The sequence below is a fragment of the Montipora capricornis genome, chromosome 2, assembly GCF_036669925.1.
Source record: "Montipora capricornis isolate CH-2021 chromosome 2, ASM3666992v2, whole genome shotgun sequence".
Taxonomy (NCBI): Eukaryota; Metazoa; Cnidaria; class Anthozoa; order Scleractinia; family Acroporidae; genus Montipora; species Montipora capricornis.
Window position 1 is genome coordinate 33,617,033 of NC_090884.1, and position 22,693 is coordinate 33,639,725.

Genomic DNA, 22,693 nt, shown 5'->3' on the forward strand with positions numbered 1-22,693 from the left:
AGGAATACCATCAAATGAAGATACCAGTGCAGAGGGTGTTAACTGAGTGAGCGCAAATTGGCATATCTTGAAAAAGTCGATATTGGTTGTTGACTTATCGATTAGTTTACATCTGAGGGAGTGACAAATTGGCATCCTCTGAACGCTAACGATAGTCGCTTATACGCTTGCGTATCCAAGACTGAAAAATTGAGAACATGAGAGGGTATTTTTTTAACATGTTGTGGTTGATGGAGTGCTCGGAAACAGGCAAAAGGTGAAGGTATCGATGACTACATCTTGGATGAGCGTCTTAAGTTTTCTCACGCAAAATCAATGCACTATTTTATTCGACTTACTCGGAAACTCCGACCACAGATCCCAAGCGGGAGGTACCGGGATCGATACCCGGGATACCCGATACCAGGGATCGATACCCGGATTGTCCACTGGCCTGTTTTTAGGAACTTTACCGGGGACCTGAAGTTAACTCTAACACCGTTTTGTTAAACTCTTTTTTATTCAACGATTGCATTTCGTGAACAACAACAGTCACAACCAACTCTCTGTTACGACGACGGCAATTTTATACTCTCTGGCACCGACCTGTGAAAACCATTGTGAATTCTTGTGTAAGATACGTCTGTGCACTGAATACATATAATAATGAATAATCACGGTATTCACTGCACAGGCGTATCGTACACATGGATTGACAAGGGTTTTTACAGGTCGGTGCCAGTAAGTTCTGTACTAACAGAATCAGAACTTTAAAAAAACTGGAAGGACCTCGCTACAATAGTTAAAGCGCAACCTATCTCAGGGCTTTACAGAAAACAAGAGCGTTGGAAGCTGTAACAAAGGATCGAGAGAGTGACAGGCTTTAAGCACTGCCCAATCTATAAGTTAACGAGAATAAGTTACACCGAATTGTCCATCGTAATCAAAATATAGCACAGAAAAGTCAGAACAATAGTGCCAATTGTATCGCTAGTTGCAATTTGGAGAGTTAAAGGCCTATTAAGCCTATGAAAAAGTCTTGTTGACGCGCCAAAAGAACTGCTTCTCTTTTATGAAAACCGAGTTGTCTGCAGGACCAAACACGTTTTGGAGACACTTGTCCGTTTTACGCTGTACTAACTTCATGACATGGAAAAATTTTCATTAATCATAGTACTTACATTGAAAGTAGAACCAGTCCCGTTTCACAAAGTAGCCTTCATCTGAGACAGATACTTTCAACTTCTAACAGTTTCTCAACTTGTATTATAACGGTCTTGTTTTGCTATGGGTGGAACGGGACAGAAACTAAAGGAAAGAGCCCGTATTATTTCCGTTCTTTAAAACAATCATACGCAAATTTATTTTGAATTGGTTTTTTTGCCATGGGCTTTATTCGCGCGACGGCCATATTGGCCATAGACAATAGATTTCGTACCCGAAGCCTCGAGTTGAAATGTTTGGGAACGAGTTTCGGTGATGCAAAACAAAATTTTCAATCCCTCGGGACTCAACATAGCCTGCGAACGCAGACGTATTTCCGGCGGAAATACGTCTGCGTTCGCAGGCTAGACTCAACATGGCCGCCGCATGAATTAAGGCCCATTGTGTAATTATTCTGAGTTTTGCTGGACCATATTAAAAACGAGTTTAAATGCATTAGAAAGAGAACTCGGATCCACTTCAACAATTGCTGCTACAAAATAGCTTCCGATTTTCGTGGTGTTGAGAATGGCTTCTTGGTCTTCCCTTACTCATTCCTTGAAGACATGCCTTGAAGACAGTGGATGGTTGGACCATTTCTTCAGTTTGAGAGGCATTACCGTACATACGACGAGTTAGAGTTCGCTACAATATGCGATGAAACAGCAACCCAACAGAGTGACATTTATGACAGTGTTAAACATAATGTCTGCCGTCTTTTCCATTCTTTGAGAATTCCTCCACAACAACTTCACTTCTTTCAGTTCTTCCGAACACAATCGAAGATGGAGGAGCGTTGCAAGATTGCTCTTGACTGGCTAAAAAATTAGAAATTAGATAATTTTGAGAAATACCTTTTTATATCTAAGATATCTCTGACATCACCTGTTGTCATTATTGTGCCACACATAGCCGCAATGACTTCTGTTCAAGTAGTTGGCACGTTTACAAAATTATAATATAAAGTTGTAGTTAACAATTATGATTCCATTAGCGTTGGATACGAGTTATCTTTCCATCAAGCTGAAACTGTGTAATTGGTTTGTTAAATTCTAATAAAAATGTTTGGATATTTGGAAATCTCGCTTCCTAGTGCAAGTAGGTACGAGATATGAGCTCATAACCGAGACTTGGTGCACCAATCAAAACCCAAACCCGAGATTGAAAAGTTACTAAAACTACAATCGTGGACAAGACACGCTGAGAAAACCATACACAAACCGGGAAATGTTCACTTCCGGTTGCCGTCCGCGTCTCAAAAACGTCGCATGCTTAAGCTCCTTATTGAGTCGGGGAAGGGGAAGGTGGGGCTTGGAAGGGTAATTTTGTTAACAGTTTTGTCCACGATTGTAGATATCTCCTCTGTTTGCTTTTGGTCTTTCAAAGTTTCTGATCTTTGGTGGGAAGTTCAGTTGGCCCTAATAATAACGATTAGGAGCCAGTTGACTGATTGGATTGGAAGTTAGTTTGTCGTTAGAGCGATTTTCTATTGAGTTTCGAAAGTAATTAGCAAATTGCTTTGGGTTATGATTTCTTCACTCAGTGATTGGTTCAAAGTTCTCGCGCCACTTTTTCAACCAATCAGAAGTGAAACCGAAACAAAAACCAGTCATGGATCGCGCGTGCACATTTTCCCACGCTTTGTGTCGGCTACGTGTAATTACTTCGAGTTTTGATTGGTTTACTGGATTGTCTCCGTCCTTTTTGATTGGCCAAAGTAATTACTTTGGTTTTGATTTTACGACACTTGATTGAAACTCACTCTAGTTGGTTCCATTCACCAGTCAAATATAAGGGGTTTCCAGACAATTAAAGTGCTATCAGTGCATCCTTATAGCTTCTTTTGTGCTGAGAATATAACTCTGAATTATTTCTTTCAAAATTGACAGCAAGTACGCTGGAAAGAGAAAATAGATAACGTATCTTTCCCTTTTAGAGAATGAGATGGACAATTAGCATAGAAAGCTAAAAGGTACCATTGAGTTCTGCCTTTATGCTGACTACAAAATGAAGATCAGGAATGACTTGAGAACTTACAACGTTTAGTCACACAGAATTTCCACAAGGGGTTGGCAACAACTACATTCTTCATCCGGTAAATGTACAGGAGACCGACCAAACTACACATAGCCAAAGCGAGGAAACCAATAAGCGCAAGCAACCACAGTTTACTGTTCATTGTCCCTTCTTTCATGACATGGGTCGCAACTTCATACTTTTTTATGGATTTCACAGTGGATGTGGGGTGCACCAATGAAGTTGTTTCATTTACATCAGGTGCGCACTTCATGGTGTCGACATCATAGCGACAAACTCTATTGGCAGGCAAGCCGGACTGTTCCATACACTCCCTTTCTTTGTCGTCTTCTCTGCTGTCTGCACAGCACCAAGAGCATGGTTGACAATCTCCAGTAACCGCTCGATAGTAACTGCCATGAAAACAAATTGGTTATCTTTTTAGCACTCAGTATTTCATCTTTTCTGAAGAGTTGCAACGGTAATGAAATGATGCCCATCGATATGAGATTTGATAGAGCTTGCGGTACGGATAATTTACAACTATTGAGTAGGGCCCACTGAATAGGATATTAAGAAGTTCACGGATCAAAGAGGTTGTTATCTGACGCAGCTAAACATCAACGAGGATGGCCCCGTCCTGTTCGATTCGATACCTCTTTCTGACTAACTGCTTTCGAGGAATGCACTTCAAGTTACTGCCCCGCTTTTTAAGCTCAATTTGGTATCAATTGCACTGGAAGACAAGAGAGCGTTGCTCAACGTACGGTCCAGGAAATTGAGCTCAGTACGATATTGTGCATCGTTTAGACATCAAGTCACTATGAAAAGGGGAGATGGCACCACGCATGACGTCGAAGAATACAGTCTGCTTAACTGGCCAGTCATGGCTTAAGTACTACGTTACGTCATTGGGGAATGAGTTGTAAAGGTCATCTAAGAAAGGTCTACATTAAATAGGTTGTTCTTTTCTCTTGCAGACAGTGTATAGCTTATAACACAAACTCGTTGCGAGAAGGGGTCTACGGTGTATCCTTGTTTTCTCAGTGACTAGAAAATTTGACCCTTTGAATGGATCATTACAAATTTTACACTTTGTCCTCAGTCAACTAGTTTGTGTCAGGATTTGACTCCTTAGGTTTGACGTAAGAAAGCAAGTGCATTTGTTGCGGAGTGCTGTCGACGAAAAGTGTGATATTTTACTTCGCTCCTTTACATTGTGGTAAACATGCACCCCGAGTCAGTGAATTAATGACCTTTTTCAACATTTTAGCGTGTCGTTAACTGATACAACAAAACCTTTCTAGCTTACAAAAATTATTCATGACTGAAGATCAGTTATCTCGTTTTTTTTTTTTTTCTCATTTAATATAAAAACTACTTCCGTTTTAGTGTTTACTGGGCGACACGCCTTGAAAAATGTCAATGTTAATAATACGTTCTCTTATTTCATAAGGACATACAAAGCGACAAGCGAAAGTTTGTAAAGGGTTAAAAGGAACCTCCAATCCAATTTAAAAAGAACTTTAAACCACAGGAAACACTGTTGACAATTTGTTTAAAACCGTTTCAAAGAAAGCGTTTGTACAAGAGATCATGTCATGATCTCTTGGTTTGTATCAGAAAGAAATGAACTTTTGAATCGCTTATTTGAGTTCCCGGAGCCGCTATTTTCAATAAGTGTGACGTATAACGGTTGCCCAAGAAATTAGAAAGTGAAATAAACGATTATAAAATTCCCTTTTTTGTAATGCAAACACTTACTTTGAGAGATTTTCAAATATATTTGACTGTAAATATTCTTTCTGCAGTTTATGATTGTTCTTTTGTAAGCGTGGAGGCTCCCCTTAAATATCTCTTACCCAGCATTGCACTTCCCGCAAATTGCATTTTTTGTTCGAGTACAAGGACTGATTGTTTCCTCATTAGGGTCACAGATGGTGCAAGGCTTACATGAAGATATATCGTGCGTGTCAGAGTAGCTTTTGCCTTCCTGGCACTCAGTACATTCCACAGCTTCATCAGTCGTTATGCGTGATCCACACTGCGGGACTAACCCAAGACCCTCGGGACATTCTGGGCAGTTTCGACATTCGATTCCCTTGGGAAATAATATCTTAAGTTGATTCCATCTGCACCTTCTTTCTGATGTTACTTGCCCTGAAACCTAAAAAAAAAAACAGCGAAAGCCCACTTTCGATATATTAATAATCCAGTTAAGAGTTCGGTCCGCTGCCCATGACGAAGTGTCAACCACAACGCGGCAAGCCGTACCGCAGATGTGGCAATCATAAATATTAACTGATAAGAACATATGGCAATATTAACGTTTTTGTAGTGACCATGCTTCTTTGAATACATCACGCACTGAACCATTCTTTCCTTCCGACTTTGTGACTTCAAAAGGGTTTCTGGGTGCCAATGAAATCCGGCCTGGAATACTTTGGCCTTTGATAGTTATGTCAGGCCTACTGTTTCGAATGTATGTTCGTCCTCTTGTATGGTATTTGCGCTGTTGTTCAGGGCCTGGTTGTTCAAAAGCCGATTAACGCTAATCCCAGATTAGAAATTAACCAAGGAGTTTATTATAAACGTTTGGCATTATTGGTTGGTGAAAGTATTCAACTTGTCTGTCTTGTCTACTGTATTTTTTATTCAATTCGGGATGTTATCTCCTTTCGATCGTGCTTTTGTCAACTGACCCGTTAGGATCACTTTCAAACTCAGTGAACAAATCGAATTGGCACAGGAATCTTCGCACTTGCAAGTAATTCACCTGACAACCCGGGGGAGGGAGGAATTTAGCATCCCTACCCGTTTTCATATGGGAGTCCCCTTGGGCTTGACAATCGTAATTTGAAAAGTGCTTATTTACGCATGCGGTTTCGTTAATCCCGTGTGAAGGATGCCTCTGGGTGCTTTAGCAGATCATGTGCCGCATAATTCTTTACGACCTCCCGTTGGACCGGTTCAGGCTGTGGTTCTATTGTGTTTAGGATTAGGCTCCATTGTATCTGTTGTAATTTTTTTGCGCCCAGTGTTTTCTGACTGGTTTAGCACTATTGCGTCGAAGAGCTACTTTTTCGCTGCTTAATGTAAGCTGTTGCTGTATTCCGTTACCCCGGCCCCTTCCCGATAGGTCTGCTGTAGATGGCCTTCGAGGTTGATAAAAACGTCGGGTCGTCTTCGTCTACGCCGGAGCGCTCCTCTTCATACAATGACCACAGGATTCATATAATAACAGTTAACTCACAAATAAAGGGAAAAGGCCTTGTTTGAGAAGGTGGTTTCCCAAAATATGAAAAGCATCAAAAATATGCACGGCCTTGCTTCTCTTATCTGCATATCTCGAATTCTCTGTATCGAAAGTGAAAGTGGATTAAGACATGCTTTTGTACTTTGATCACTTATGTGATCTTAATTTGGCACCGCATTAATATTACGTAAAGTCACAATTTAATATGCGGACAGAGAAAGTAAGGTCCAGCTATGCTATAGGCGGTTTCACGTTTCTCAACCGCCGCCATGTTGGTGGACGAACACAAAAGGTTTTTGTTCGTCCACCATCACTACTCATGCATTGCACATTACATTATTGTTATCTGTCTCTAGAGATAGGTCTCAAACCACCTATATATAGAAGAAAATACCATATTCATAATGATTTATTGAGAATATATTAATAAACGATTATTGGAGTCACGAGCAGGGCAAACTGTTGTGTGGTCCTGGGCATTGATTCGTTTTTAACTGATTTTTTCTGATTTGTGTCCCGCGGTTGCACAAATGAGGTAAAGAACTGTTAGGAAAAGACCCCACCGGTCTCGTCACTTGAGCGAGCCTATGTCATGTGCAAACGAAACCATATATCCAATGAAATCTAGATGGGAAAGAGCATCACAAATTTTGTTGCAGTTAAGACTCTCTTATGGCCATTTTGTTTTTTTCTTTTGTTTTCTCCTCGTGAAAATAACTTAACTAAGAGAAATCACTGCAAAAATCAGTGAACTTTTTATCCGCTTGAGCTTTTTGGTGATTTCCAACATAGCTGTCAAACTTTGGATGAAAAACATTTATTTTCATTACAGAAAATACTCAAAGCGCCAGCGTTGTAATCTCTACGACCCAAAACGTCAGTGATTGCTTCATAGATCAGCTCAAAAGCAAACCTGTCATTCCATTTATTGACTTAAGTTTTGCATAAAGGGGTACACGAATTAGATTTCCCACAGGGAATTAGAAGGAACAGGGGTACGTGAGATTGTCCCGTCTCGGAAGAGCACCTTCCTGACATAATTGTACATAAAAAGTGATGACTCGTCATGATTCATCATCAGTGGTGACTAAACCGTTAAATAAAACTTACCAAATGGAGCATTGTGTTCAAACAGGAAAAAGAAACAATCAGCACAAAGGTGGCCTGGTTACCAAAGAGAGCGGACATGACGACGTTCATCCAGTTTCTGAAATGTCCAAGGAAACGTTTTTAGCTCAGAGAAATTCCGTAAAATTACAAGAGTTCTCATATGGACCAATACCCTAAGTCTCTTCAGAGCCGAGTGAAGAAAAGGAGTGCCAAAAAGGTAAGAGCTCTACATTCGCTTGCATGCCTAGTTCAATCTACCCTGGATTCCAGAGGTTACTTTCTCGCTATGAAAAGAGCGACAAAAGAGCGAGTCGCTCTGGAATCCAGGGTAAGTTCAATCTAAAGTTGCGAGTGAAACTGCGATAACATGAAGTACTGCTAGATTCATAGGTTCTTGACAACGTTGCTTCAGTAAGCCCTTCACTCCCATCATACTTTACAGTGTTCTATGGGAAACCACTCATGCTTATCTCTACGCTTTGAAAGGAAAGAAAATGAAGAAGCATGTTTCACGGTTTGCGGGTTGGACTGAGTGAACTTCCACGCACTTGCGTTTTCGTTGCACGTATTAAGCAGTCTTTAGAGCAAAGTCGATTCATACTTTAATGCACTCCCCTCAAGAACGACTCCTAACTTCGTTTTAATAAAAAAAACCCGGGTTTCCTCCTATCCACAAATTCCCCCACAGCCGCTTCCCTCATCTCTTTCTTATCGTATGAGAGGGGTGAAGGGAATCTTATAGGCTTTTCACATGTCTGTTTGTCCTTTTGTCGATTCTGCAATTTTTCTTTATCTCTTGTTAACTCCCTCTTTCGGTTAATACTTATTTTAGCCCGGTTCTTAAACACTTCCTGAAATCTCCAAGGACAGCCAAGCTTCCATTTGAAAAGGTCCATTTCCGTGCGGTCACGCCAAAACGCAGACTGCAGACTGTGCAGACCAGTGGTAAAATATAGCGTTACCCTCACTATTATTGAGAGCTAACCGTAAACAGGCTAACCTGAATGTTATTTAGGCCTAATTAGGCTAACCGTATGTTATTTAGATTTACAGACGGTCTGCACAGTCTGCAGTCTGCGTTTTTCAGTGCCCCATTTCCGTGTGGGTGTCAAAGTGATTTTCCCACGATTAATTACACATTCCTTCTTACCTATTTCAAAATCTTGCGTTTATTTCATGCCGAGTATTTATCAACAATTCTAGATAAAGGCAACAACTGAAACCTTCCTGAAAATTCAAACATTAAATTTTATAGAAATTGAAACTTAACGTGAGGAATTGAATGATCGAGTTTCGAATTACAAGCGTACTTAATTTTGGAGAGAATCGCTCAGTTGTCTTGTCGTAAAATAACTACACCTATAAAAGAATAAAACAATAAGCACAAAATGGCCTTAACCAATTCCTTACCCTATATTTTAATTGAGAAGTAATTAAAGCTGATTTCAAGATTATTTGAAAATGTGCTAATGCGGGCGCAGTTTATGGATGACGGCGTATCGATCGACGATTCAAGAAAAGTCTTGACAATGACTTTAAACCTTGAGAGACCCATGTCTGCATTTCATTTTTTGCGGGCTAGATTTATATTTTCCGGACTTAAGTGTCCATAATAAGTAAAAAAATTCACAAAGACACCGTACTTCGTTTATGCTTACTCATGACTTCAGGAACGCGTGCAATGCTCACGCAATTACTAAGCAACTTCTACTTTTCAGCGAACTTGGACATAGATAATATGAACAATTGCTACAAATTTACCCACTGCAAGTCTCCTGGAAGCTCTAGATTTTCCTGGTTAAAGCCAAGAAGCGACTCTTCCTGTGAACGCAGAAGTGATACGCTCCGAAACTAGACAAACTATTTTTTGCGGTGATTAGAGATAAAGGGAAAAACCCCCGCCCTCGTGAGCAAGAATGGAAGGAATGGTTGCGACAGACAGACAATGTCAAGACTGATTTTTTAATTATTTGGGATTCAATATTGGTATTCAATAAAGGCGGCAAAGAAAGAACTTAATTTCAGCAAGGCTGTCAACGATCTGTTTTTTTCGGCTCTTTGTCATACTAAAACCATGCAGCTCTTGTGAAATCTGTCGGCAATCATGCTTAGTTTATTTATCTTCAATTCTTACTTTTTGAAACAAAACGGCTGAATTTTTAGCACAGTAATCCCAAATCGAGAGGCCAGTCAGGTATTACAGCAAGTGGCATGCTTATACTTATAAAAATATGTTATCCTTACTCATTTTTAAGTACAACTCGATGGCTGAAAAATCAAATTTTGGGGGCACAGAAGAAATCTCAGCCTGTCGGTTTAATTTTGACTTGAACACGAAAAACCGCAAAGCTTAACCTACGATGACTCCACGATGCCGACGATGCTTCTAGTCACCCGGAAACCAAACTTTGATGACGACATGTATGAAGATATTGCGGTCGTGACTATAAAAAGTTGTCATCCTGTTTAGCCACAATAGCAAACACACATTCATAACCAAAGTTTATAAATGCCGGTTATTGAAGCCAGGTTGGATGAAGACAAGGCATTCTCACCTGTAAAACCTTCGGGATTCGAAAAATTTCTCAGTATTATTCGATACAACCATGTGATCATAACAGTGACGTACAATATTACATCACCCTTTAAATGAACTTTGCGTGGGAATATGCTGAATATTTATTTCAGCACATGCGACTGTGTAATACGATATCTCAGGGTCTCTAGCCTAAAGCGCGCACGTTTTGTATCTCTAAAAGCGTCAATAGTGGTTTATTCGCTGAAGACAAAAGATTGATATAGGTCTTGCCAAACAATCTAAACTTCTGGCAGAACGTTTTTGGCAACTCCACCGAAAGAAATTTTTGCTGAGGTAAACATATATTTGCATATGATGTCAAACCGATCTAGCGATTTATTTTGGTTTTGAATCGCTTTGGTTTTGATCGTTATAAAAATTTAAAATAATGTTGATCTTCGAAGGCCTTTTAGCTATCTTTAAGTCGTGATGTTTCTTGTTTGCAGGATTGATAGCCTGATTCTTGGCCTTGTCTATGTTTCGTTCTTTTCCGGTTATGAAGCCATCCATTTGGCAGGTAATTTTTTGTTCTTTAGCGTGACTTATAATGGTCGGATACATTGCACGCGTTACGTTAAAATGTAAAGCTTATATTTCATACGTCTCCCATGTGGACCGGTTTAGATTTCGAGACTCGAGCCATTTGTGGCTTCTCAGGCTATTCTTCTCCGAGAGGTTCTTCTACGAGAATTCCGGTTTCCCCCTCTCCTCAAATAACCGACGTTTTCGTCGCTTTTAGTTATTTATATCCAAAAAACTGTCATTTAATTTCGTATGGCACCGAGACTTCTCCCAAACGCCGTCGATCCTTCCCTCAAGTTCTCGTCGGATCGCCTAGCTTCTTTCTAGTTGTGTATATCGCATGCAACAGAGCATGTGAACCTGATACTATAAATAATCCTCCTTATGAAGTGAGCAAGTTGACAGAAATCATTAAGTTTGAAGACTTTTGTTGAAATTGACTGTAGTTCAAATTACCAAAAAAGTCTATTTTTAAGCTTGTCAAATTTCGCCTTATAGTTTAACTGGTGCAACTAGTGTTATGAAAGTAATATCCATATATTTTCCAAAACATTTGTTTCATAGGCACAATTGCAGTGGTGCACAGGCTGCCTGTACATAGATTTTTTTTTACACTGGAAATGACAAAGTAATGTATTCTAAAGATAGCAGATACAAAGCATTTGTTTGTGTTTCAGGTGGGAGTAGTAGTGACCATAATGTTTGCTGCAACACAGTCCACTGCAGCATCAAAACATTGCGGAATGTCACAATACAGAATATACGATCCAAAAAACCCAAAAAGAACATTAAAGTGTGAAGATTGTCCAAAGTGTCCTCCAGGCATGGGTGTCCCAGTACAATGTGGGAGATGGAAGAGAGTTCCAAATGGAACAACAATAAACTGCGAGCAATGTAAACTAAACAAGACGTTTTCGAACACAGATGATTCATCAATGTGCAGCTCTTGTAATGAGTGCCAAAAGCAGATTGTGCTTCACGAATGCACTCTAACTCAAAACCGCAAATGTGGGAGATCATGCCCTCCAAAACATTTCTTGGACCCACACCTTGATGATTGTAAAGAGTGCTTCTTCTGCTGTCCCAGCAGCCAAGAAAATACAAGAATGGAGGAATGCAAAGCACTTGGATTACCAAGTAGTGAATGGTGCGAAGCTACTGAAAAAAACAAACTGTGCAAAGAAAATCATCTAAGTCATGTTGATGAAACAAATATTACTGGTACCATCAAGCCTACAGCCAATTCTTCAATAGGGACAGAATGGAAGTCTAATAACACTAATATTACTGGTACCATCAAGCCTACAGCCAGTTCTTCAATAGGGACAGAATGGAAGTCTAATAACACTAATATTACTGGTACCATCAAGCCTACAGCCAGTTCTTCAATAGGGACAGAATGGAAGTCTAATAACACTAATATTACTGGTACCATCAAGCCTACAGCCAGTTCTTCAATAGGGACAGAATGGAAGTCTAATAACACTAATATTACTGGTACCATCAAGCCTACAGCCAATTCTTCAATAGGGACAGAATGGAAGTCTAATAACACTAATATTACTGGTACCATCAAGCCTACAGCCAGTTCTTCAATAGGGACAGAATGGAAGTCTAATAACACTGGCTCTAAAGTCATTACAACAGGTGTCATTCATAGTAATAACTCTGTGAGTTACCCAGGAGCTAATTATACTGATGGAGCTGACAAAACTGGAAACAGCTATTATTTACTCGAAGTCATTTCTACATCAGTATGTGCAGCAGCACTTTTCGTTCTTGTTGTTTCCTTGATCTACATTTACAAAAAGTATTTTCAGAAACATTCAGGCTCTACAAGCAGGAAGAAGGAATATGCCTCAGTGGAGCAAGGTATTTCTTATCTTTCTACATGTAATCTAAAAAAATTAGCACCTTGGTCATGGTGCATCACCATTTGGACAAATGGAATAAAATGCAACACTAGCTCATTCTTTTATACATTGTCAAGTTAAGTGCTACTATGATCAAAAAATTACTTCCTTTTTTTCTTCAGATTTTGAAAGTGTGTTTGCTTAACACCTGACTGGCAAAATTTTGAGCTTCGATTTGTATCCAAAGGCTGTCTACTTCGATTGTAATTTTGGATTCTACAAAACACCATTACTCACGTTCAAAACTGACCAATTGGACCTCAGAGGGTTGGACCTAGGGAAAGTGACATCGATTTATATTAATTATTACTCACACTCTTAAAACTTTTCAGCGTGTAAACGCAGCTTGCCTGCTAGCAGAGGTCTCTTTTCTTTTGGAATGTGTTCGCTGAGCTGACGACAATAGTTACTACAACAAGGAATGATCTAAAATGACCTAAAATGAGCTATGATGGTATCTAAAATGACCTAAAATAAGCTACAACAGTATCTAAAATGACCTAAAATGAGCTACAATGGTATCTAAGATAAATATAGACATCTCCAATAACCTAAAATTAACTAAAACAGACAAATTAGTACAAATAGTTTCACTGACCTTGAATGGACTACGTTCATGCTAATTGTGGTCAGTTGTGGGGTGGTGGACAAAACCCTGATTCCCACTCACATCCCATGGAATGTTAGAGATAGACTATTGATCGAGTTACGAGTTGAGTTGAGTTTGAGTTGAGTTTGAGTTGAGTTTGAGTTGAGTTTGAGTTAAGATTGAGTTAAAATTGAGTTAATATTGAGTTACAGTTTTTTGCATATTTGGCACTTAAATCTAATAAATATTAAGTAGAAATCACGGGGAGACCATGAAACACCGTTTTCGTGAAGTGCACTGGTGTATATTTACGAAATGGTTTTAAACTGATCAAAACAATCTTGAAATTTCATGCACGGCAGTATCCTTGTTTACCAGTTTACCAGTTTCAGCACTTGGGACTCCTTCGATTTGACTACTGTCTGTTTTGCTGTTATGTGGTCTCATCGACCAACGGTCCCTTTAGAAGATTATGCCAAGCCGACCATATGGCTGATGAAAAGACCAGACCACGACACTGTGTGGTTCGATCTTTAACATCTCACAGAGTTTATGAACATTGAAGTTTGTGAGACGGGACCTGCGATTTATAGTCCTTATTCGCGAAGACTTGAAAGTCTAACCATTTGCGGATATTATTACAAAGGCAGCACCTTCTCCTCAATTATTTTATGACCCTGAGTGTTGCGAGTCCGTCCGGAGTCGAATTCACGATCTCGTGCATGACAAACTGAGCCACTGGCACGCGGTTGTTCCGTCTGGAAATCAAGTCTATCGACACAGAAAAGATGTCTTCTTGTAAAGCTAAAGATGGGTTTTACTGTTAAGCCAGCTTATAGCCCCGGCGGCTAAATGATTAAACGTACCGTTTGTCATCCAGCAGCGTGGTTTTTATGATCGGCTATCACACAAAATTATCGGAACAAGTGAGCCACAATGAGGGTTTGGGTAAAATCTGGAACTCGGAACCTGGAACCCGTTTTTTCCCTTACTGACCCTAGCCTCGGAAGTGCCTTTGTCAGTTCTCATTTACGTCACAGTTGCCGGCGGCAAAAACAAAAGGAACCGTGAACAAAAAACCAAAATTAATTAACAAGTAAATAACAAGTAACTTCAAACGCTTGCCGGCAACTCTTCGATTAACTATCAACATTCCATTGAGTGAGAACCAGAACCCGAAGTGCGCAAAGATGCCAAGTCTTACCATTTAGAAACGGGAAACAGAAGGTGAGCGAAACAAACATCATATCATAGTGTTTTCCCTGATTAGTAACAAGTCATATTCTAGAAAAGGGTTTTTAGGCCTAGGGTTAGACAAATGGAAGGTTTAATTTTGGGTTACTTTCGGAAAGGCAAAACAATGACCTGCAAGTACAAGTGACCCATCAAACTGAAAGTGACTTTTGTTTTAGACCCGGCCCAATCTCGGTCTTAAATTTCTGGGACACTTCATGCCACACATAAGTTCACCCCCAACCTTCCTTCCTTTCGAAGTTGTAAGGAAAAAAAAAACTATTGACTTTTCTCATGAATGCCTAAAGTTATAGCGCAATCAACATTGAAAAGGGGGGAAGGGGTTGCATTTTGGGTTGGTGTCACCATCTTTTTGGCTGGAATTGTAGCTAGGCAACTAGACGTCATAATCAAGCATTACTTGATTACTCGAGGTGCAAATGCTTGGAACCAACAGTCAAATAAAATACATGAGATAAGGGATCTTGCAAGCTTTAAACGTGCGATATCCTAGGACACATTTTAAATCGCTAGGGCACATTTTTTTGCATGGCTTGTTCGTATTACTACATAACTTAAATTATGTTGGTTAATAATTATCACTATTGTTTAAATTTCTTTGACATTAAATAATATTTAACGCTATTAAGTTATACCTAGTTTATTAGTCGATCTTGTAATTCTTGTAATTTTTTTGGCATTTATACTTTGTAATTCTTACATGGCATGTCTGAAAACCATGTAAGAATTACAAAGTATAAATGCCAAAAAAAAAAAAAAAAAAAAATTACAAGAATTACAAGATCGACTAATAAACTAATTCTTACATGGCATGTCTGAAAACCGCGGCCCTATGCCCCATTAGGGGCAATAAGGACTAATATATATGTCTGAAAACCAGCTTGCTGAGCCATTTACCACGTTTTAAATAAAGTTGATTGATTGATTGATCTTGTCTCTTTCAACTTTGCAGTGAAATGGTTTTCCGACATGTGTGACTAGGTCAAAAATGTTCACTTGCTTAATTGAATGCTCGGCTTGCATTACAAAACTTCGGTGACTAGCAAGCCTGACAATTGTGTTTTAGAATTTCAGCGGTTATGAGCAAAAGCGTAATGCGGGCTCCCTTCGTCGTCCTCTTTCGTTTGATGATGGATCATGATGCCGCACGACAAATACGGTTCATCGTAGCCGCCGGGCTGGCTTTAAATGGCTTACCCTTATCCCTTTGAAGACATCATTTTCACGTCGATAGACTTTACAGCAGCAACGAGAATGATGCCTTAAAAGGTGTAATAATAATGAGATTGTTTTGATCAGGAAAGCCATGCAATTTTGCAAAAATTTATGCAAATATAGCTTTCAACACGAAGAAAACAGTTTTCGAAGTGACTTGTACTGAATATTCACTACTTTTAATTCTGAAAAACGCCAAAAACTGTAACTCAATCTTAACTCAAACTTAACTCAAACTCAACTCAAACTCAACTCAGCTTGTAACTCGATGAATAGCCGATCCTGGAATGTTATATTATATGTAAAACAATAAATAATTAAAAAGCAAATAATAGTTTTAAATTAATAAGAAATAAGAACCAAGACTCCATTTTACTAGGAGTCAAGAAAACTGTCACAAAACTGATCATTACACACAACCAACAATATGAATCACAGAAAAAAAGAAACTAAATAAATACTGCTAGTACCTGTTGAGTAAATCTGTCATGGTCTTTCTCCCTCTTAAATGAAAGGGAAAAAGGTATAAAAGCATGTGTCTGCACTAATCAATGTAAGCAGTGATCACTCTGGTCTTTTACAAGGGTTTGAGTGAAAATCAAGGCAGAGTACGTGTAGCCCGCAATGAGAGGCAAATTTCTGACAAACAGATGGCGGTATCGGTATACTGCCAGTGACCAGCTTCTCATGAAACCCCTGCATTAGTCAGTTTTCACCTTTATATAGGCCTCAAGTTGACCTTTTATCATATAATAATTATTACAGATACCATTTAAATGGCATTGAAAAACAATGTATGAACTCGAGTACATTTCATAATTTATGGGCACAAGTAATGTTTTGAAAGTTCTCAAAATTCAATGGCGAGTGCAATTTATTTGAGAACTTTCAAAATATGATGAGTGACCATAAATTATGAAATGCACGAACAAGTTCATATGAACTTTTTAGTTATCACATACTCAACAAAATCACTCCATCACTTCCTCTTTACTTGCACTCGATAACCTTTTTATGACCTTTTATGCATTCATCATTGACCAATCAGAAAACCGACATTTTGTTGAGTATTTAACCCTTTCAGTCCTGAGGGGTCCCCAGTGAAGAGTAAAATTGTCCGGCATTAGTCAGAGTAAAATCTTGTAAGTGTCAGTGAAAGGGTTAATAAATCATATTATAATTTGATATCTTTATAAGCAATGAATTTTTCAAAAATTATGTAGAAAATCATTTGGGAGAATCCCTAACAATACAAAACCGCCAGCTTTCATTATAACTCACGTGCACTGGTCTCCTTTCAGGTGAAAATGTAGAGATGGATGGACTACAGAAAAATTTGGCGCATAACAGTGGTAAGTTGTCACTTCCTCCACTTTGCCTTCCTGATTTTATTTCTCCTTATATTTGCTTCTATTGTACTCATATCCTGAGGTGGATGCTCCATAAATAAGGTCTGCCAACCGAACAGAATTTCTTTAAATACTCTATGGCACATGTTATACCGTGACACTCCATACGAATTTCGCCATGGTCCAACATATCCTAGCCACTATCATTGTTCAGAGGTTTACTCGAAATCGGCAGAGTTCTCGTAAATAGACAGCATGAAGTCCACGTGCAGTCCCATGTATGTAAGCTTATACATGTATGTAATAAACCCGATGGTCGTAATGTTTTTCGATTTCCGAAATTTCGATTCCCTCGACCTACTTATTGAAATGCTGGCCTGCGCGCAGACGTCTCCTATCATATTTCCTTCGTGCAACAAAGGATATGGGAGACGTCTGCTCGAAGGAGCCCTCCTCTGTAGGGGCCGTTCAATTTTTTCCGCACCCCCCCCCCCCCCACCCACTAAGGATGGCGGGTTTTTGCAATAGGGGCTCCGGCTTTTTTCTTCAAAGATGCCGACAAAATTTGGACCGCTCGGACATTTTTTCAAAGCTGCCGACAAAATATCAACCCTTCGGATTTCAGTTTTGAAAGGTGCCGACAAGAAATCGACGGTGCGGATTTCTGCCATCCTTAGAGGGGTGCGGATAAAAAGTGCCTTGTTGCATTGGGTAGCGCGATCTGGGGAGAGCAAGAAATCTGCTGCTGGGGTACGGGACGGGAGCAAGCACGCGACCTAGGACGGCAACCAAAAGATGAGTTGTTTTTCCTCTTCACACAACCACATTTGTATTGCTTAGTATCTAGTGTTATGGTATGCGGAAAGTTCACTTCCGGTTGCCGTCTGTCTCAAAAACGTCGCATTCCTCCCAATAGTAGCTATAAACGGCTTGCACAACTGCAATGATTACTTCCTCCTATCTATCTAATATGTCGCTGTTTCTGCGTAGGTGGTGACCTTGACAGGGCGTCGGTATCACCAAACCCAAGCACTAATGTCTCCAACGCGTCCTCTTTTGGTAAGATAAGTTGAATCCTTTCAGTTTGCGGCCCAAGGACGAAACTTTACCTCACGAAATTCCGTTAGACAAAATACCTTCTATAAATGTAAATATAAGGGTGGTCTGTGTAAGAGTTGGCGGAACAAAATACAAGCCCCCGGTTGTATGAATAGTTTCAGTTTCTCCGGAAGGTGTTCCTCCTTCCGCGTTCGTAAGGATTTTCACTGCTTACCTACAGTACCGCTCAAAGGTAAGTTACCAGTCTCGTCTCGTTTCTAGTCTCGTCTCTAGAGACGAGTGTCTCGTCTCGCGAGACGAGACACCCGTCTCTAGAGACGAGACTCTCGTCTCGCGAGAATCACGGAAGCGGCAAGATTGGCATAAATTATTATAGAAGTCCGATGATTACACGAACGTTTGCGAACAACCGTATCCGATGAAATCTGTCAACTGTTTCGATTTCTTCTAAATTATGATTTTTTTCATGGTCTATAGAAACTATTTGCGTAAACAAAGACGAAGCGCCTTTGGATAGAATTGTGAACAACAGCGATAAGCAATGCACGCGTCAAGTTAAACATTTTTGGCTCCTTTGGATGCTTGTTATTTAGTTCAATAATTTCCGTGTTTTTCTCCAGTCATCTCTGAAAATCACAACCTGGATGATAGCTGACGCTCACGCTTTTGACTTTTTCTTGATCGACAGAAAGTGTCCATATGAAAAGAAACGAAGCTTCGTCGGATAATAATCCTACCAATGATGGCATGGAATACCTGTGTCAAGGTAAACAAAAGGCTGATGCTGATATGATAGCTTGGCTATTCGCGAAGTGTCAGTGTTGTCATCCTTTTGATTTTTTCCTGATTGACAGAAAGTGTCCATGTGAAACAGAAACGAAGCTTCGTTGGATAATAATCCTACCAATGATGGCATGGAATGCCTTTGTCAAAGTAAACAAAAGGCTGATGCTGATATGATAGCTTGGTCTTCGCGAAGTGGCAGTGTTATCCTTTTATTTCCCGCCGTGGTCGTGACGGTTAAGGGATCTTTGAGCGAAACTTTGAATATGTTGGGATCCTTAATTGCACTTACCACCTTCACGTTTCTCTTCCGTCCTCTGACATTAGAGAGATTAAGCATGAAGTTTACGCCAAACAGCAAACGTCGGAGTGAAATTAGGGTTTTGCCAAAGATGGAAGAACCCTGCTTGATATTAGCTTATTTGTGTCCTGTTAGCTCCATATATCAAGCAACTTCTGAAAGGAACGAGATAATTTTCACGCTTTTATGACAAGCAGGAGCCTGCCGTTTCCCGTTTGCTGTTGGCCGTAAACGTCATGCTTAATCTCTCTATTAAAATTATTTACGCGAAACGCCAGGCTGAAAGTTGCGTTTTGCCAAAAATCAAAGAAACTTCTTTGATTAGAGCTCATTTCTTGTTTATTACCTACAGACATCGAGAAAAGAGAGCCAAGTTGGACTGAAACAGAGAATCTTCATGCATTCATAACAAGCGGCATCCCGTCGTCTCGAGTTTGCGGGTTAACGTGGACGCAATGCTAAATCAGTCTCATTTTATTTTCACGAAAAATCTAAACGGACTGGTTATAAAGGATTCGTTTATTAAAACTGCTAAGCTCCATCCTCGGAGAGGCATGGGCAGTCTTGGGATGGACGAATGAGCCCCAGGGCTCTAAAACTTTCGTCTTTCAAGTTCCTCCGCTCCGACTGACTGCCCCTGGCTCTCCGAGAATGGTTACACCCAGTACAACAATTTGGAACCAAATGGGTTACATGCAAATGTAATTTGGAAACATAGTCAACATATGCAAAAAGGAAAGAAATTTGACTCGCTGTTTCTTATTTCACAGCTAACCCTGCTCAACAGAACGTCGGCTTCGACATCGAACGGATTCCTGAAGGTAAGCCTTGCCGCCCAGAGAAGTGCTACAATGAGAGATTTAGTTTGCGTTTATGTGAAGCGGCAAATAGCGTGCGCAGCAAGAGTTTCAACGAGCTTTTTGCGTTGGTTGCGCGCGAAATGGGGCGAGAGCGAAAGAAAGAATGGCCTCTTACTGATAAAAAAGAGAGTAAATATATACCAGCTTGAAAGCATTGACACCTGAAACAATCAAATGGTACCACACTACCTGACCATATCAAAATACTCTATTCCAGCTGTCATGTTTTATTACTCTCTCTAGTATCCGTACTCTTCTCTCACCTTTTGAGGGGAAGAGGAGTGGCCTGCAATTTTTGGAGAACTTACGCAATGCCAATGACAGGGACAAAGACGATAGCTGGATAATGACAATGGACAATCAATGGCAATAACAAAGACAGCGACATTGACAATGACAGGGGAAGTAACTGATAACGAGCAAGTTATACCGTGAAAATATGACTAAAGCCTATCATTTCTTAAAATTAAAGCTCCAAGCTCAAGCTAAGACCAAGTTCTCGTTACTGACCACCTCTTCTGTCATATGAAATTACAGCTGCCGATGTTTATATAGTTTTAGAGCATCAGGAAGTACTGTAAAAAAACCGTTTCATCCTTTCATTTTCCTCAATTTAAAAAAGTTCGAAAACTTGATAGCAGCTTTGATCAGCTTGCGAGAGTATTATCAGGGGGTGAAGAGGAATAATGGAATGAGAATAACGGAAATCTTTGTTGGAATAATTAAATAATGCCATTTTGTGGGGCCGATTAAAGGAAGAACGACTTTTAGTATATACTAAAACAGTGGATAGCGTTGAACGCGCGCGCTGATTGGCTACTCAAACTCCGGATATCCTTTGGGGATACCCACTAGCCCTCTCCACTTCGGTGCGGAATAGTTGCTCAATATTTTCCGATATAAGAAGATTTTTTTCAACGGAATAATGAGTTCTTTTTTACTGGAATAAGGGCATAACGAAAATTTCCGAGCAGGAATAATGGAATAATGATCATAAAGTTTACAGTTACTTGTGAAAATGCATAGTTCGTGGTTAGTCTTACGAAGCTCGTTTTATCCCGACCAAGGGACTCATCAGAGACCTTTCTGCTTTCCCAGTTTCTGCTTTGCAACTTTATTGTCAATTTTCACTCAAGAATTTGTGCGGTCTGGAATCCTTATGAGATATAAGCGAGATTGCTGTCGTCATTTTGTTAGCGAACGCGACTTTGTTTCATAAGGATTCCAGACCGCACAAATTTTGACAATAAAGTTGCAAAGCAGAAAGGTAGCTGACGAGTCCCTTGGTCGGGATGAAACGAGCTTCGTAAGACTAACCACGAACAATGTATTTTCACAAGGAATTATGATCACCCGCGATTAATCCTCTTCAGCTCCTGAGCATTACCTAGGCACAATCATATTCAACCAGTAAACAAGTTTACTCGTAAGTTCCCGTTTTCTTTTGTTCCTTTTAAGATTGCCGTATTCTGACATGGAGAAGTTGCGTATGGAGACTGAAAAAGGGTGCATAGATGTCATGGTATTCCAAGTCCAAAAGAAACTTGATTCTCGAGACACCCCTCAAAGAAGAAACGTGGCGGAGTGTGGGCCTGGCTTTACACGTCGATCCTGAGGATTTGAACAGGATATTGACACAGCCAGGTTCTCCGACAGACTCGATTCTTGAGTTCTTTAAGACTTTAGGTGCCCGAGAGCCGAAAATGAGAACGTTCGTCCAAGCGCTAATTGTGTGCGGAAGGGAAGATCTGGCAGGCATTATTTGCAACTGGCCATATGATTGATTTCCAGAACACCCATCGTCAGGCACACTAAATGCGTGGGTTGTGGTACTGATGCCACTGAAAATTCCCCGATCCATACCGACCTCGACATGGAAACTCATTTCAGAGAGTCCAGAAGAACTCATCGAGAGGCATGGTGTCCTTGGAAGGAAATAAAACGTATTAAATGTATGCGCTTCCATACATGTGGCCATGGTATTCGGCAAGAAGCATCCAGTCAGTGGAAAAATCGTTACCATGCAGACCGCGCTATACATCGCTCTACTAACTGAGCTATCAAGCCAACGTTTCATACTAAAGAATGGGTAAGGAGCAACAGAAAAACGGCAAAGAATCGTGCAAAAAAGACTGGTTAAACAAAGAAAATATTATCTTTCTTTGGCTTAGAAGAGTTTCAAAACCGGGAGAATATTAAGCGAACAAAAGGGGGGGGGGGGGGGGGGCTGAAATATTCGCCGAAAACGGGAGGTTTCCGGCCAAAACGGGAGGGTTGGAATCTCCGAGAAATAAGCTTAATTAAGAGATGCCTTAGTTGAGACGATATGGAATAGCAGTAATTTGGCCAGACGATCGGGAATTTCGCAGTTCCCGAGCGTCCCAGATTTTGCCGACACATCGGAAAATCGCCAGACACTTGTCCCAGATTCTCCCGATAGTGACTTTGGTGGAAAAGTGGAAAGTGCGCCAAAAATTGAAACTTGCAATTTTGAGGAGTGGCAATGAGCTAAATCCATCGCCAACGTCTGCGACAGTGCAAAGTTGAGTTTTCATATGTCGGGAATGATTTCGCAGTTTCCCGACAGTCCCAGAGTATCGGAAAATCGTTGACGCTTGTCCCAGATTCTCCCTATAGTGACTTTCGCGGAAAGTAAAAAGTGCGCCGAAAGCTGAAAACTGTCTGCCTCCGACAGTACAAATTTTA

The 22,693-nt window shown here is 40.2% G+C and overlaps 1 protein-coding gene, 1 long non-coding RNA gene and 1 pseudogene across 2 annotated transcripts; 1 reads left to right on the forward strand and 2 right to left on the reverse strand.

The window, feature by feature from the left end:
• Window positions 1-480: 480 nt before the first annotated feature.
• LOC138019410 (tumor necrosis factor receptor superfamily member 14-like) lies at window positions 481-7,677 on the reverse strand. The gene is made up of 4 exons (XM_068866187.1): window positions 7,565-7,677; window positions 5,061-5,365; window positions 3,220-3,611; window positions 481-2,000 (listed from the first exon to the last, which is right to left on the reverse strand). Exons 1-4 carry the CDS (start codon window positions 7,652-7,654, stop codon window positions 1,879-1,881), a joined length of 909 nt encoding a protein of 302 aa, XP_068722288.1. The 5' UTR covers window positions 7,655-7,677; the 3' UTR covers window positions 481-1,878.
• Window positions 7,662-22,214, forward strand: LOC138037191 (uncharacterized; annotated as a pseudogene).
• Window positions 12,812-16,897, reverse strand: LOC138019440 (uncharacterized). The gene is made up of 3 exons (XR_011126159.1): window positions 16,598-16,897; window positions 16,106-16,138; window positions 12,812-12,851 (listed from the first exon to the last, which is right to left on the reverse strand). It is a non-coding gene; the product is annotated as an uncharacterized lncRNA (long non-coding RNA).
• Window positions 22,215-22,693: the final 479 nt, after the last annotated feature.